The sequence below is a fragment of the Chamaea fasciata genome, unplaced genomic scaffold, assembly GCF_029207755.1.
Source record: "Chamaea fasciata isolate MVZ Bird 193981 ecotype frontalis unplaced genomic scaffold, bChaFas1.0.hap1 SCAF_2, whole genome shotgun sequence".
NCBI lineage: Eukaryota > Metazoa > Chordata > Aves > Passeriformes > Sylviidae > Chamaea > Chamaea fasciata.
This window is the reverse complement of record NW_027094087.1, coordinates 25276008-25289643: the sequence shown is the minus strand read 5'-3', so window position 1 is coordinate 25289643 and position 13636 is coordinate 25276008. Positions and strand designations below refer to the sequence as shown.

Sequence of the window (13636 nt, the reverse complement as noted above, 5' to 3'; positions counted from 1 at the left end):
CACAGCAAACACCTGCCTTTGGTCAGTGCAGGAATGCAGCCCTGGATCTTGCTGCACACCCAGCCTGCGTGCCTTGGCACAGGTGTTTTCTTGGTGTATCCTATTGCTCCCTGAGTCTGCATGCAGTTGGGTAGGTGTCCCATGCAGTCGGTGGAGTTACAGCCTTCTCTTCCAGGAATTCCCTGCTCTCTGCATCACCTGTCTCCGCTGACATACTCCAGAGGTAAGGCTGGGTCCTCCAGGACAAGCGGGGAACAGCTTCTTCCCTCGTGGAAGATTCTGAGTGGCTGCAGCAGAGCATTTCTGACTGGGCTGCTCTGCCCCGAGAGCTGCAGCGGGGCCCAAGCCCAGGGCTGTCTGCAGAGCCCCTCGCTTGCTGCACAGTGAGAAACTCTGCCTGTGGGCAAACAACCCCTCACCCCCAGGAAGAGCTGCCTGGCAGGGCACAAGCAGCTGTCCCAGCGGAGGAGCCACAGAGGCCCTGTGTACGGTGGCAAGCCCAGGGAAATGAGAATGAAATGGATTGCTGAGCAGAGGGATTGAAGGGTTTGGGCTTTTCAGTTGGCTTTTCTTTTTTCCCTAAGCAAAAGTTTCTAAAAACTGGTGGAAGGCAGGAGTTAGAGCAGGACTGCTCATTGTCACTGGCTGCTTGACCTGCCTGTGCTTTACCTCACCTGCAAATGCTGAGCAGTCCCAGGGTCCAGGCACCTGCTGCTGACAGAGGGACGTGTGGTAGGTCCTGTCAGAGGGAGACGGGGCTGCAGGGAGCGAGGCAGGGTCAGGTGTGTGGTGGGAGGAGCACAAGAGCAGGAGAGGAAGCCGAGGGCATTCATCCCCCTCTCACCAGATCCCCATTATCACCCTCCACAACTCCCCAGGAGCAGGCTGCAGCCAGCTGGGGGTTGGTCTCTTCTCCCAGGTAACAAGCGAGGAGACAAAAGGAAATGGCCTCAAGTTGCACCAGGAGAGGTTTACATTGTATAATAGGAAAAAAATTCTTCACGGAAAGGGTTGTCAAGCGCTGGAGCAGGCTGCCCAGGGAAGTGGTGGAGCCACCCACTATGCCTGGAGATATTTAAAAGATGTGGCACTTGGGGACATGGTTTAGTGGTGTACTGGCAATGTTGGGTTAATGGTTGGACTTGGTGGCTTTAGAGGTCCTCTACAACCGAAACAATTCTATGACCGTTTCCCCTCCTCCTCTCTTCTGCAGCTCATTCCTGTAACCAAATCCCTTGCCAGGCCAGAGTGCTCAGGAGGGAGATGGTGCTTACTGGAAAAACCCAGGTGGTTTGAAAGCGGTTTTACTCAAGGAGATCATTGATGTTGTTTGGAATGCTGCCATAAATTAGCAGACTTAGGAAAAGGGACTGCCCAGCTGGGGACTCTTCAGACTATCTCAGTTACACCTCCTTCAAGATTTTTGTTTCACAGCACCAGGCCTAGGAAGAGGTAGGTCAGTGGAAGCTGTTTCTGCTGGAGACAACAGATTTGGGGCCCACGCAGCAATGGAAAAATGGTTTGCATTTGGCTGGAGGCAGAAAAATTATGTTGGCAGGGAGAGAGAGGCTTCAATTCAACAGGTAAGGAACCAACACTGTGTTTGCAAGAGGCTGTTACTGGCTCAGTAACAAACGAAAGGGAGATTCTTAGGATCAATCCTGCAGCAACCCAGGGAGAGAGCAGCAAATGCAGCTTTTAAGTCTCTACCACCTTTATCTCACTGCAATCAGCACCGCAGGGGCACTGCACACTCCTGGCCGCTCCCCAGGGACAAGGACCAACATCCCCAGCACGGACTGAGGAGCTCCAGCATGGGCCAGGCGTGCAGGCTGCCATGCAAGTTTCCCACTGGGAGAGCTGGATGGGATAAATCTCATCTGGCTGGGCTCTGCAGTGGGTCCAAGCTGCTGTAGAGCAGTGGGCAGCTGCAACAGGGAGTGTTGGCAGGAGCAGCCACAGCTCTCAGGTCCATTGGGGGTGGTGTGCCACGCCAGGCAGTGCATGTGGATACAGGTAAGCAGCCCTGCAGGAAGGAAAGGGGAAGAGGGCATCCCTTCCAAGTGCTGCTTGAAGGATTGGGATGTGGCACATGGGAAGAGGCCAAGAGAAGTGGCCTTGACTCCAGCCAGAAGGGAGGAAAAAGTGTGTGGGGTTGATGCAGTGTGTGGGAGAAAAGGAGGAATGAGAGGGAATGAATGATATGATCGGAGCAGAGAGCCGGAGCTGCCCTGCTCCACAGGTTTCAGTGTACACCCTGCCCCTCGGCCTGCTGGCCTTTTCTGTCTCATGCAAACAGTGTCTGTTGAGATGCTTTCCTTGCCAGTTCTGCTCCAGGCAGTGGCTGGGAGGAGGAGAGGTGCAGGCCTTGGTCCAGGGTGGTCCCGGGAAAATGGAATTTACTAATCCAGGCGTACGCATTCTGTCTCGGGGAGTTGGCAGTTTTGGCAGGTGTTCAAACCAATTCCTGCCTCTCTGGTGGGGTGGAAGGCAGGCACAGGAAACAACAGCTCCCCATCCAAGCCCCGGCCCGATTCCGGAGGGCACTGTGGTGAGGAGGCTGGATGCCAGCACGATACCGATTCACCAATCATAAAAACACAAGAAAAGTTGCACAAACAGGACTTTGGTGAAAGCAGGGAAACACGACTCAGAGGTGATAGTCAGCAATAGTGCAATTGGGCCTTGTTAAAAGCCTTGAGCATGTGAGGACCATGCTTGTAGGGTTAATTCCACTCTCCTAAAAAACGTTGTGTGAGGGCTGAATTCAGTCCAATGAAGTATCAGGCAAATCCTGCACACTTGCAAGGCCAGGAGCAGGAGGGAACAGCTGTGCTCAGAAAGTGGCAGGAACTCTTTTAACAGCACCACACCCAGGTCTATGGCAGCAGCCTTTGTGGTGGTCATGCTGCTTTTAAGGGAGGCAGGAGAGATGGGGGAGTGTGGGTTTGGTGTGATTTTCTGTTGACAGAAATGCAGACACGGCACGCTTCCAGGAAAGAAGGACCCAAAGAAAGTCCTTTCTGCAGAGCTGCACTTGGTGCCATAGGATTTTCTCCTCCCACACCACCAGAGCCGTATCGGCAGGAAGCCCTCAGACAATTTGCATTCATTCATTCATTTACTGCAGGGACCAATTTTTCACCATTCTCAGGGTGCAGTGACCCCAGAGGCCCGTTTGGCTCAGCCTGTCTCCCCCACCTGCCGGGAGACAGGAGCTGGCAGAGCAGCACAGCCAGCCTCCCTCCCTGTGGGCAGCTGGTGGAAGAATAGAGGGACAAGCTGAATTTTCCCCGTGTTTCCACTGTATTGGTGCAGCCCTGGAGGCATCTGCTGTATTTGTTTCGGGTACGGGCTCCTCCCCAGGGTTGTTCTGTCTCCTGCTAGGAGAGGGAATGGTGCATTCTTATGCTGTTAATTTATGATCCCGATTCCCTCTCACTGTGCTCATTTTCTTTCTCAAAGTACATTCTGCAAAGCTTGAGAAAAAAAAAAACAAACCCCACATGACAATTGAAAGCAGTTTCTGCAGAAGAGTTTCCTGCAGGAATCCTGCCGTGGCCTTCAGTTTACATGCTAGGCAATGTCATGTGGAAAAGATGGCTTTACCCTGATGGTGTCCCTTAAATCATAATAGAAGCTGAGACATTTATAGCTCAGCCTGTGCACAGCATCTGGAGTCCCCTGCCCCCTCATTGTCATGCAGAGCTGTATCCCTACGGAAGACCAAAGTGCTGTAACCTCTGTCCATTCCCACACCTGTTGGAATTCTTATCTTTTTAAAACCACATCAAATTGTACAGTGAGCCACACGCAGAATGTTCATTTTGACAGACCGTCTTCAGAAATACAGTAAATGCCTCAATGGATGAGTCTTCCTGTTCTACTGTTCTGCTGCATCAAGTTTTCCATGTCTCTCCTATTACACAGGATCTTGTGATTCATGTTATCCCCCCCTTCCTTTTAACGAGGCTAAATTTGTCCAAGGTGGCCTGAGGCTACAGAGCCGATGCCTGCACAGCTTCTCCTCCCACACTGTGGAGAGTGTTTCGTTCTGTATTTTTGTATTTGCGACCTCCCCTTTCACTGACTAGCTATGAATACCGTGAGAATTGTCCCAAATCCCCAGTCTCTAATGGGATCATCCTCACAGAGTCCTAACCAAAACCGGTCACCCCTCTCTGACTCCTGCCGGAAGCTGCAGCACTTACAGAGGTTGCCTGACTCCAGCAGTCCCCTGGTGCCCCTGGATCAGCGACCTGGAGACCAGCAGCGATTTGGTGCAGCTCTTTTTCCTCTCTCCAGTTGTTGTTTACTCCCCAGTGAAATCCAGGGGTATCCAGACTCCTTTCTCCTCCCTCTCCCCTCCCTGTAAATTCCTTTCCCCGTACCCTGCCCCAGCCTAACCCTGACCCAGTGCAGAGTTTTTCCAGGAATGCATTAACGAGCACCATTTTTGCCCAGCTGCTGGTTCGTGTTACGTTGGAGAGGCACCACGGTCGGGATCAGCCAAACCACACCTGAGCTTTACAGACCCAGCACAAGGAAAAGATCATCCACAGGGAAAAATGATGGAAGCAGGGAGAGATCAGCAGAGAGATTACCGCTGTAGCACTGAGGGCCAGTACGACTGTTGGCTGTGTAAGCCGCAGCCATCAATGAAGGAGCATTTGGGGTGTGGTGGTGTGGCTATGCCCGCCCTTCCAAAATGTGGTGCTTGGTGTAAATGTCCCTTTATGCGCTAAGGCCGCAGCCCTGGGGAACTCTCACACGTGAGTGCTGGAGAGCTGAGCAAGCCCTGAGCTCTACGACAGATGGATGCACTGCGCCTGTCTGAACCCGCTGCTTCCCGACATCCGGAGCTGGAGCACCCCCGTGCCTGCAAACACGGCAAAGCCAGCACACGGCAAAGACAGCATCCTTTCTGTGTTGCCCTCGGAGCTGGAGAGCCACAGTGACTACCACTGTTCCAAGAAAAATAAGATTCTTTCCAGAGCTGCTCTTTGCAGTGATAAAAAGCAAGAAGTGGTCAGCCTGAAGAGTAACATTTCTGGAAAATGCATCAGCCCCGCCATGCCCGTGCCATCCTGCTATCACTCAGGTTTGTGCCAGACACTGCCTGCTTGCCAGAAACCACCCTGCTGAGGTCAGGGGCACCTTTTCTTTCTCCGAGGACTAATGATGTGAAAAGATGGTGCAAAATCTGACTGGTTTTGTTCAGCTCTAGTGCTTTATTAATAGCAGTGCTAATGCAGAAAGCCATTGGGCCTTACACCACTAAGGAAATCCACTGGGACACAATTGTCTCTGGATGGCCTCAACTCAAAATTTCCCACTTATGGAGTATTTTTTCATTTAATCTTATTGAAGCAAGGAAATACCACCAAAAGCCCAGGTACAGATTTTTATTGGTCTGCGCCAGGAAAACAAACAAGGAATGCTAACGCTGCTTTCTCACTCAAGCTTCTGTAAATAATCAGAAGAGAAAAATCAGCTAATGGAGTCCGAAGCAAATTGGGGAGGGAATGGAGGGAGCTGCAACAACAAAATGTATACAGAACAGTTCCAGGACAACACTGCTGGCGGGCAGCAGGAGGGACAGCCCAAGGCAGAGAGAGGGTTTTCCATCCAGGGTGTCCTGAAAAAGCAAATACAATGTGCTTCCCTTTCCCTCACCCTGCTCCAAACTCAAACCACACAGGGGAAGGGAAACTCACCTCACTCATCTTCTGTCCTAGGAGGCTGTGGGATTGCTGTGGGATCCTTGGGGAAGTCTTGTTCAAGTTCATCTGCAACTGTGGGAGGGTGAGTGCTGTCAGCTGCACTTGGTCCAGCAGCTGTCCCGCTCAGAGCTGTGCTGGCCGTCTCAGCAGAAGAATCCTCCTTTCCCCTGGTGGCAGACGCCTCCTGACGCGGTGCCAGATCAGCCAGAGCCCCCTCTGTGCCCTCGTGGATGATCTGATGAGCAGCGTAGATGTGTTTTCTTTGGGAGAGCCTCACTGTGCAAGAAAAGAGGTAAGGCTTTTACTTGGAAATGTACAGCTAAGTGTTCTCTGCAGGGGAGAAGGGAGGATTGGTTTCAGCAATCCTGCTGTGGAAAAGTCTGTCTCAGGAAAAAAAATCATGCCCTTCTAACTTTGGCTGAAAGTGTTCTACTGCCACCTAATAGCAGCAACCAACTTTGCATTTCACTTTGAAGACGGCCCCCACAGTGGGAATCACAGCCAAAGTGCTCTCCTTTCCAGCTTTGTGAACAACTGCCCAGGATATGTTATCAGGCTTTAAAATAACTTCTTCTTCAGTGTCTGTTAATTGCAGCGAGCCTCTGGAAGAATCAAGTTGAAATCTGCCATCTTCTTTCTGTGCCAGGATTTGACCTGCACTGAGAAACTCTTATGGAGTTCAAAGTAGGACTCGGAGCCACAACTGACACGTGAAGTCACCTGCCTACCTTATCACCTCCCCTCAGCTACTGCAGGATCGCCTCCTTTCATCCAAAGTCATTTGTATGTATTTCCAACCCACCTCCTGGGAAATAATTACCCAAGCCTAAGTGTTCACCCTGCAGCTCTATTGCTCTTCCCTCTTCTTTGTTCCACCTTTCCCTCTTTATTTCAGTCAAGGGGATTGAAGTACTGTGTGCCCTGTGGAGGGTGTGAGGAATGATGCCGGAACAAGGGGTGGCTCTCATCCTGTCTCTTCCCTACAGAAGTCCAAGACTTACTTTGGCCTGTTTCAAGGCTGAGCTGCACTTGGACTGTGCATCTGAAGCACTGGTGTCCTGCATGCTGGCACACAGTTCTGCTGTCCCTGTCTCAGTCACTCAGCGTTACCAACCCACCCTGTTTATGTTTATCCATCTCCCAGGTCCACTTTGTCAACAATGAATGCAACTGGATCTCACTTGCATTTGAAAAGCTGACCTTCACCAGCCAGCCTCCATTCCCAGGAGAGGTTTCTCTATCCAAGGCATTTTGGCTTCAATTGTGTTTGCATCAACTGCATCAACTATACTGGGAATACTCCCCTGGAATTGCCGCAGTCCCTTTCTCCATCCACAGTGAATTCCATCTAAAGGACGGCGTGGTGAAATTGGAGAGGCACTGTCCTTTTCCAAGCGAGGTTTGTTCATATCAGCACAGTGACTTCCACTGAGGCAGGGTTCAGAATCGAGGTGCAGAGGTTTTTCAGGGTGAGCCAGCATTGGATAATCCCTGCTTTTATGCATCAAAATGCAACAAAATGAGGAGGAAAAAACCCCCGAAGTAGGTAATAGCAAAACAGAGGTGTTTAAGGGGAAGCTAAGGTGTAGGCAAAGACTGAACTTGCAGGCTCTCAAATCTTTATTCTACAAATTAATTCTACTCCTTTAACAGGCCAGACAACTGTGCTCTTCGAACACTTCCTGATGGTTTCAAGGAAGGTAAATGCTCAAGCATGGGCCAGGTTGCTAAAACACAGTTTCATAATGAATAATTTGGCTCACTATGGGGAAGGCTTTAAAAGTCACCACAGAAATGCAACACGCTAATGTGTTTATGAGACCTAATGCCATTCTTTGACACTATTTCCTCTGGATTTCCATGGAACAGTTAATGATTCTGAAAGTATCACTGTGCAGGAGGTTTACAGCAGGGTGTGTTCATCAGAGTGTACATCTGGTAGAACGCAACTGTCTTAAGTGAATGGAGCCCACTCCACCCCATGCAGCAATAGCAGAAGAGAGCATAAGCCAGGTCTCTTCCTGACATTGAATTTCTGCCGTCACAAGAATATTGTGAAAGAAAGAAATTGCTCCTGATCACATTTGAAGGAGCTCTCTTACTCGCCTACTGCTGTATTCCACCAGCATCCAGTTAAATTTTTAATTTGGTCTAGCTCTGCTTTGCAGGCAAACTCACTGTAGCTATCACAGATTCTGAAGATTTTTTTTCTTCTGTTGTTTGGGAGTGCTTCTGAGGTGCTTTGTTCATTAGCTGCTGGTGCATTTAAGCCCAGTATGTATTTTGAGCCTTGATGTATGTCCTCAGTGTGTCCAGAATCCTAAGCCATCTCCAGGTCTTCTTTCTGCTCTCCTTTCTGAGACAGGCTAACCTGTGTGTGTTGGTGCCTGAGCTGCAGGCTTCACTGCTACAATGACATCACCTGCTCTGGAAGGCTGGCAGAAGCAGTGCTGGAGTGAAGGGAGCTGATTTCAGCCTATGCAGAACTGCCAGCTGCATAACAGGTCCTGTTGTTGTGGCAGTACACAAGCCAGGAAGAAGAAAGTTTGCACAAATCAGAGACCACAAAATGCGTAATCGGGGTTCGTGTTTTCACTCACGAAGCAATAAAAGAGGCAATGAACTAAGTGCCTTTGTTCTCAAGGCAGAGGAGTGCACTGCAGCAAGGACCCCCTTCAAGCTCTATTGTGATGCAGTTGCTTTGCTTAGGTCATACTCACTTTTTGTGGGTGAGTGGTTTAGTCAAGGTCTTCCACCTGTGCTGGTCAGTGGAAACATCCCAGTTAGGAACAGCCACTTTTTAATGACATTGCTTAATGTAAGACACAGGTTTCCAGTGTCTTCCCCTCTGTATTTTGACAGATGCCATTCCTTTTTCGTTAAATAGAAACATCCTTTACAACTGCAAGGTGATCTCCTTACAACATGATGCCACTACAGCCAACCTTAAAACTTTATCTTTACCTCTCAGTCTTAGGCAGCTGGGGAGGAGAGGGAAAGTGTATAACCTCCCTTCCATGTATGACATATATTTAAGTAATTTGCTTGTTAAAGTCTTCTGCAGTTTTAGAAATTGCCGTATAATAACACAATTCACAGCTGTGCTACTTAAAGATTTTTACCAGTTTGTTTCTGAATGTGCAATGGGCTGCTTCTTTTCATGCAGTTTTATTGTTGCAGATACACCAAATTTATCATAGCAAACCAGGCTGGAAGATACCGCAAGGATTATTTGATCCAACCTTTCCTGGCAAAAGCACAAGCCAGACCTTATAGCATGTCTGAATTTTAGCCACCATTTGAAAAGACTAAAGCTCATGAGAAACTGGTGAAAAAAGGGTGAAACAGCTTAACTTTCTACCTGCAGAGTGCCAAAAAAGAATCAAAGGGAACTGAGACAACTCTTGGCTGCATCATTCCTTTCAAGGAGCTAGAATAGGGAGAGTGAACCAATTCACCAAAAAAAAAAAAAAAAATTACTGGACTCCTTACCTCTTTCTCTCATAAAGCTTTTCTCAGCTTCTGGGATCAGGAAATTATAAACCAGCTCTGCTACAATCTCTTCTGACTGTAGGCGAGTTCGACTACAGGACAGATGCACAGTGGTATTAGTATTTTAATTTTCTTTCCAGACCACCTCTGCAAAAACAGGTCTCTTTGTAAATACCCTCACTCTTTCCAAGGGAGTGTATCGTCATGGCAGCAGTTGTCAGCTGGGTCTCTATCCTACAAATAGGTGACAGTGTCACTATTCCCCTTTGCACTGCCAATGTGTTCAACAGTGCATTGGAAAGCAGGATCAACCCCACATTCCTTATCCTCAAAGGCACTGAGAAGTTCAGCTCCCTCTGATGACAAACTGAGTTAGATACACAGATATCACCGAGGATTTGTGTCTTTGTCGATTTAGTCTTTGGTCCATTGCTGAGTTTGCTAAATTCTTCCCTTTTGTGACTCTGCACTTGGCTGGCCCCCATGCTCTTTTCCATGCCAGGGTTTGGTGGGTTCCCAGTTGGCCCAGGGGCTGCATGCATTATCTACGCTTCATTCCCCCAAGAATTCCAGCGTTCTGCTTGTATTCATCTAGATACAAAATACACAGCTGCTCTACCATAGGAGAGTCACTGTGTCATTGGGATTTTTGTGGCTCAATTCCAAAGAAAGAGCACAGAAACTGAACCGGGGGTTTGGCAGGTCCTAAAAAGTATTCACTGCTGATGCCCCAGGCAAACACAGACCGTGGTGTTCTCAACAACTTACTTTACTCCAAGTGCCTTGTCAGGCAGCCATCAATATGAGCGACCTCCATGGAAATTGGCAGTTCCTTAAAGAACAGCCACCCCAGAATGAAAAGCTGTGTATAGCTGTATCTTTTAGGATCTCTTTCAAATGGATTTTCTGTAGTAGTGTAAATAAATGAAAAGATCGGTATGAATGGCTATTGCTTTAGGCAGTTCCCAGATGCACTTAAAGCTCAGTCACAGCCTCACACTGGTGTGGAGAAATCTAAAATGGGTGATTCACAGATCGCACAAGTGATTTGCAAAGGGAACCTGGCACACGCTGTATGGAAATAAGGCTCTGATGGATTTATATGTGTGTAGCAGGTAGGAACAGTGTGGTTCCCATACAGCAGCCACACTAATGAAGCGACCACGAGCAGCTTTGCTCTGCCCTTCCCATGGCTGGGATGATGCACACAGCCACAGATGCACATGGCCAGGCAGGTTCTGAACTGCTGTGAACAGCCCCTCAGGTGCTGTTTAATAACCTACCGACTTTCCATTTCGTAAGCAATGTCATTGATTTCGATAGCCTTTTTCTGAATCTCTTCCCTGGCTTGCTCTTCAGCTGTCCTCTCCATGCTACTCAGGACAACGTCTTCCAAGTAGGTGTCAATAGCTCTGTCCTGAACATTCACCACCTAGAACAAAACACCAAGATATTGTTCCTCTGCCTATTGCTATGCCAGGAGCATAGTGGAAGATTTCCAGAGAAGCGTGAACAGATTTTCTCAGGACTCTTTGTTTCAGGCAGGCCAACCTAAGATCTGTTTTCAGAGATGCTTTCTGTAAAAATTCATTTTCTAGTAATTCTTTCTGAGAACTGATTGAACAAGTGCAGGTGAAAGAAAACCAATTCACAGATGCAATTCCAGTGCAGCAGGTTAGTCCCGTGAATGCAATGGCAGTTGCGCCCTCAGTTCTCACGGTCCCCTGAACAACAATTGCCAAGTAATAATCATGGGTATTGACTTTGGTAAATAAATCAGCTTTCATTCAAGCAAACCCTGAAGGAGAAAGTTCCATCAAGCCAGTCAAAAACCAAGATAAAATTATTGGTTTCCTTATAATGGTTGTAGAGCTGAGATTCTAGAAATGGGTGTTTTCCTTCTGCTAATCTGAAGGGCATAAGCTTATGGCGTCTTGGCCTTACCTGCTTACCACTCAGAAATACAGAAAAGACGAGAAGATGAAATTTAAAAACAAAACCAAAACATGATGCCAGACCCTTTTGGTATTAACCACCTCCCAAGTTTAAAAATTATTGGTTTAGACAATTAGACTCCCACTCATGTCTTTCAACAGGGAGAAATATGCTTCATGCAGTCAAGAGCTAGGAAATAGGAACAGGACTATAGAATAGTTATGGAATATGGTAATTCAGTGGGTTTTTTTTCTTGATTTCAAGGTTATTTTATCTATTATCATTACTTCAAAATAAATGTTGTACCTCTTGTAATTTGCAGTCCACTTGGGCCTGGGGTGGGGGCAAAATCTTTCCACACCCTTGCTTAAAGGCCTCCTTCCTGGAAAAGAATCTAATAGTTCTGCTGGGCAAAACAAGTGCTGACAAAACATTATCCCTAGAGATGATCTAGGTACGTTTGTTCTCCATAGGTGTTTATTGGAGAAATTGAGAAACCTACACCCATTCATGACAGGCCTAACAGGACTGTCTGCATGGGTATTCAGATCATCCTTAGTTTAATGGGCATGACTCTCTGAGGAAGGAATCACCCTCTCTTCACTAAGCTTTCCCCCTCAATTTTAAAACTAGCCATCACCAAAGTCAGCGCTGAAGCAGCTCCCATGCATATGGATATTTCCACAAGGAGGCAGCTCCTACAAATTGCCTACAGTCCCAGCAGTCTCCCTCTCTTGCCTGTCTGAAAAGCTCATCCTCCTCCTCCCGCTGGTCCTCTTCCAGCTGCCGCCGTCCGGCCTCCTCAGCTTCCCGCATCCGCCTCCGCCTCTCAGCCAGCATGATCAAAGCATGGATCTTCTGTTCCTCTTGCAGTCTCACTAGCTCTTTGGACAGAAAATCAAGCATGTTCCCCAGTGTCCTTCCTTCTACCGTGGCCAAGTCTCTCTCCAGTGCTGACATCTTTCAAATGAAAAATGCAAAGGATTGTGTTACAAACCCCAGGAACGTTGTACGGAGTCCCAGGACTACCACAGGCATGTGAGACAGCTCTGCAGCATCCACTCAGACCAGCCATGGGACAGCCCCAGGAGTCTGGCACTCTTCATGTGTTACATGCCCTGCCCGGTTTCTGCACAGGGCAGCCATGAGTACCTGCAGCTTCAGGCACTGAACCTAAAATTGTACAAGTTACTAACTGCTGACGAATTCAAATTGACAGTAATTATATCAAGTTTGCAGAAGTGCAAAGGAGACCTCAAAATTCTGGGTAATGGAAAATCAGAAAGTCTGTGACAGAGCTGAGACAAGATTCCAGGTGTTCAGCATTACTGTGCCCTTCACTCCTTGTTCCAAGCACATGCTGTTTAATGGGCTGGGTATGTGTGATTGCACTACAGAAAGAGACAAGATCTATGGGGAGTTCATTATCTCCAGAATGGACTCTGAAGCCACAGGCCTTGGCAGGAGGCAATGTCTGGAACTGGCTGGGATGCTGTGTTCTGTTGAAATAAACAGGCAATCACAGACTAGACCTAAACATAAAAGTTGAAGTGGAGCTGAAATATCCCAGACAAGTAATAATAAACCAGCTTTCCAATACAGCTGTGCCATTTGCCCAGGCAGTGTTTCAAAGGAAGTGGGATTGTCAATGCCGCACACATCTAGAAGTGACAGCACTTAGCCCACAGGTGTTTCAGATGGAAGATGGTGATGCAGTAATTGCACCACCCCACAGGGAGGGATAACATGGAACTAAAGTGCTCCCTCCTCTTCATTGCTCCAGGTGCTGTTCATAAAACTGGTGTGAAATGGAGAAAACAACTCAGGAACACTCTTGTGTTAGATTTTTGTTATATATGAGTTGAAAATTTTCAACTCCTCATCTCTGACTGTTTTATGTGGAGTTTCCATCCTCGTTTGGCAGGAAGCATTTCTTTTACACTGAAATGGTCAAAAACCTGAGAAAAAAAACCTGTGATCACCAACCCTATAGAACTGAGAGTCATCAGTGACTTTCTGAAATAGCCACACACATAGAAAACTCCTGCACATGAATTCCAGAGAGTTTTGAAGTTCACAATGTTTGAAAACCTCAGCCTTAAGACTGTAAACCTTCAGAGACAGTAAACAAAAAAAAAAAAAAAGGTGAGAGTAGAGGAGGCCAATACCAGCAGAGGGGGATAGTGGCTCTCCAAAAAGGAAATTCTGAGATTAAAGGTCAATATCTTTACCATTTGCTCTCTCTCCTCCTCTATGAATGTCATTATGGTGTTTGAACTGTTTTTTCCTTGACTCTCACCTGGGCTTCCAGAAGTAACAGAGCACTGCAAGTTTCTAATGCCTAAGGCTTTTATTTTTCTCTTAATTCCTCACTAGAAATATTCTGTATTCCTGCATTCCACACTTGGACTTCCTGTGCATGAGGGAGTATCTGGAAATGCTAAATGGTAAATGATAAAACACAGTCACCTGGTTCAACTTCTACT

The 13636-nt window shown here is 47.7% G+C and overlaps 1 protein-coding gene across 1 annotated transcript in view; it reads right to left on the bottom strand.

The window, feature by feature from the left end:
• Window positions 1–5397: 5397 nt before the first annotated feature.
• Window positions 5398–13636, bottom strand: part of CFAP91 (cilia and flagella associated protein 91) — a 29890-nt gene continuing 21651 nt past the window's right edge. Inside the window, exons 13-17 of the mRNA XM_066177364.1 lie at window positions 11889–12110; window positions 10499–10647; window positions 9216–9307; window positions 5718–5999; window positions 5398–5638 (exon numbers count right to left, since the gene is read on the bottom strand). Of these exons, the coding sequence (XP_066033461.1) occupies window positions 5719–5999; window positions 9216–9307; window positions 10499–10647; window positions 11889–12110 (744 nt within the window). The 3' untranslated portion in view covers window positions 5398–5638; window position 5718. The remainder of the gene's footprint in view (window positions 5639–5717; window positions 6000–9215; window positions 9308–10498; window positions 10648–11888; window positions 12111–13636) is intronic.